A 1,573-nucleotide genomic window follows, 5' to 3' on the forward strand; every position below is an offset into this window, starting at 1 on the left:
ACACACACACACACACACACACACACACACACACACATACACGTATATATATAATTTCCAATATCTATTAGGCAGAGTGGGTTGAGATCCTAATAATGCCTTTTACTGTCCCTTGTGTATTTAAAAATATTTATTAAATATTAGATCTTATTATTATCATGTTTGTTATAGCTAAAATATGCAATTTATGTTTTAAAATTTCTAAACATATACTATAATGGTAAACAGATGTAAAGTCATTTAGTTCCTGAAGGTTGCATTGCTGAATCCATTACAATTATCCCCTTTTATTTTTGATCTGCATTTTCATATTATATATTATACACCACATTATAGTATAATACAAACCATCTAGGGAATGTTAAATGGTGTATGCATGTATAATAAAACTGCCTAAATTCTGGGACTAAATATACACCAAAACAATGGCAGCATATACGATGTTATAGATAATAGACAGTTTTAACAAATTTGCACCAAAAAAGGTTCTGAATTTCACCGGTAATAAAAACAGTCGACTTACACAAGCACGAGGGTGGTATTTTGTGAATTCCTCCGGATGATTTCATTCAGCCTTACTTTTCTCTCAGACTGTAAATAAAAAAATTTTTTAAAAATTAATTTGGTGGACAATCATATGCATGTCATCTCCTCCTTTAGTCAGAAATGAGGTACAGAGAGACAGACCTTAAGTCTAAAAGCTTCAAACTGTTTGTCAGATATTTTCCATGGTTCCTTCTTTTTTAGTTCCTGAACCGAGACATCTTCCTGCTGTTCGTCATATAGCCTGTAGGGCGCAACATTCTCCAAAAACCTATTCATACTGCAAGGCATCAAAAAGACACAAATGAGTTTGCTGCCAAGGAAAGAAACACCCTGCTAGAATTAAACATGCTCTAAATAATTTTACTTCCAGTGTTCTATTACAGTTAATTCAACATCATGTTTAAAAATATCTTTTTCACTAAATAAAAATGGGACTCATAATTGAAACGTTAAGGTGAAATTCCATGCCTGTCGTTTGTTTATGGGGTTAAAAGCTTCACAGAGTTTTGTAAAAGTGTATATTTTGTCTTATTTGAAAAAGATGGTAAGATTTTCATACTTTTTGGGTTGAGGACTCCTCTCAGTGTCTGTCATGACGACAACATCAGTAACATTGATACGGAATCTCTTCAGCAGGGCCATCATTCTGAAAGAAATCAAAAACAACCTTAAAGCACTTCAGTTTCTGAAAATCAAACACCATGTCATATAACCTGAAACATTCCTAAACATTTTCACCCCAATCTGAACAGCATGCAGGGAAACGCTCTTTCAGTCCTGGTGCTATTTCAAATTTGATCGCCAACTGTGTGTTGTACATCTAAAATATACAGTTTTAAACTTTTCTAAAGGAAAAAATTATATCAATTTAATCAATACATTATTTAACTAGGGATGGGTACCGGTGTCCGGTGCCATGATGGCACCAGTTCTGACATAAACGGTAGTAACCAGACCGAAAAGCAGCGCACATTTCGGTGCTTTATTTCGGTGCTTTTTTTTCCTGAGCTGTGATACACTTTAGATT

At 33.9% G+C, this 1,573-nt stretch overlaps 1 protein-coding gene across 1 annotated transcript in view; it reads right to left on the minus strand.

Annotated features, from left to right (window-relative positions):
* The window catches only part of LOC102214781 (solute carrier family 12 member 3-like), a 14,452-nt gene that overhangs the window by 840 nt on the left and 12,039 nt on the right, over positions 1-1,573 (minus strand). The window contains exons 24-26 of the mRNA XM_013907864.1: positions 1,106-1,192; positions 688-823; positions 524-591 (exon numbers count right to left, since the gene is read on the minus strand). Of these exons, the coding sequence (XP_013763318.1) occupies positions 524-591; positions 688-823; positions 1,106-1,192 (291 nt within the window). The remainder of the gene's footprint in view (positions 1-523; positions 592-687; positions 824-1,105; positions 1,193-1,573) is intronic.

Source organism: Pundamilia nyererei, unplaced genomic scaffold (assembly GCF_000239375.1).
Source record: "Pundamilia nyererei isolate P.nyererei 1_Seehausen unplaced genomic scaffold, PunNye1.0 scaffold00565, whole genome shotgun sequence".
In the NCBI taxonomy this organism is placed as follows: domain Eukaryota; kingdom Metazoa; phylum Chordata; class Actinopteri; order Cichliformes; family Cichlidae; genus Pundamilia; species Pundamilia nyererei.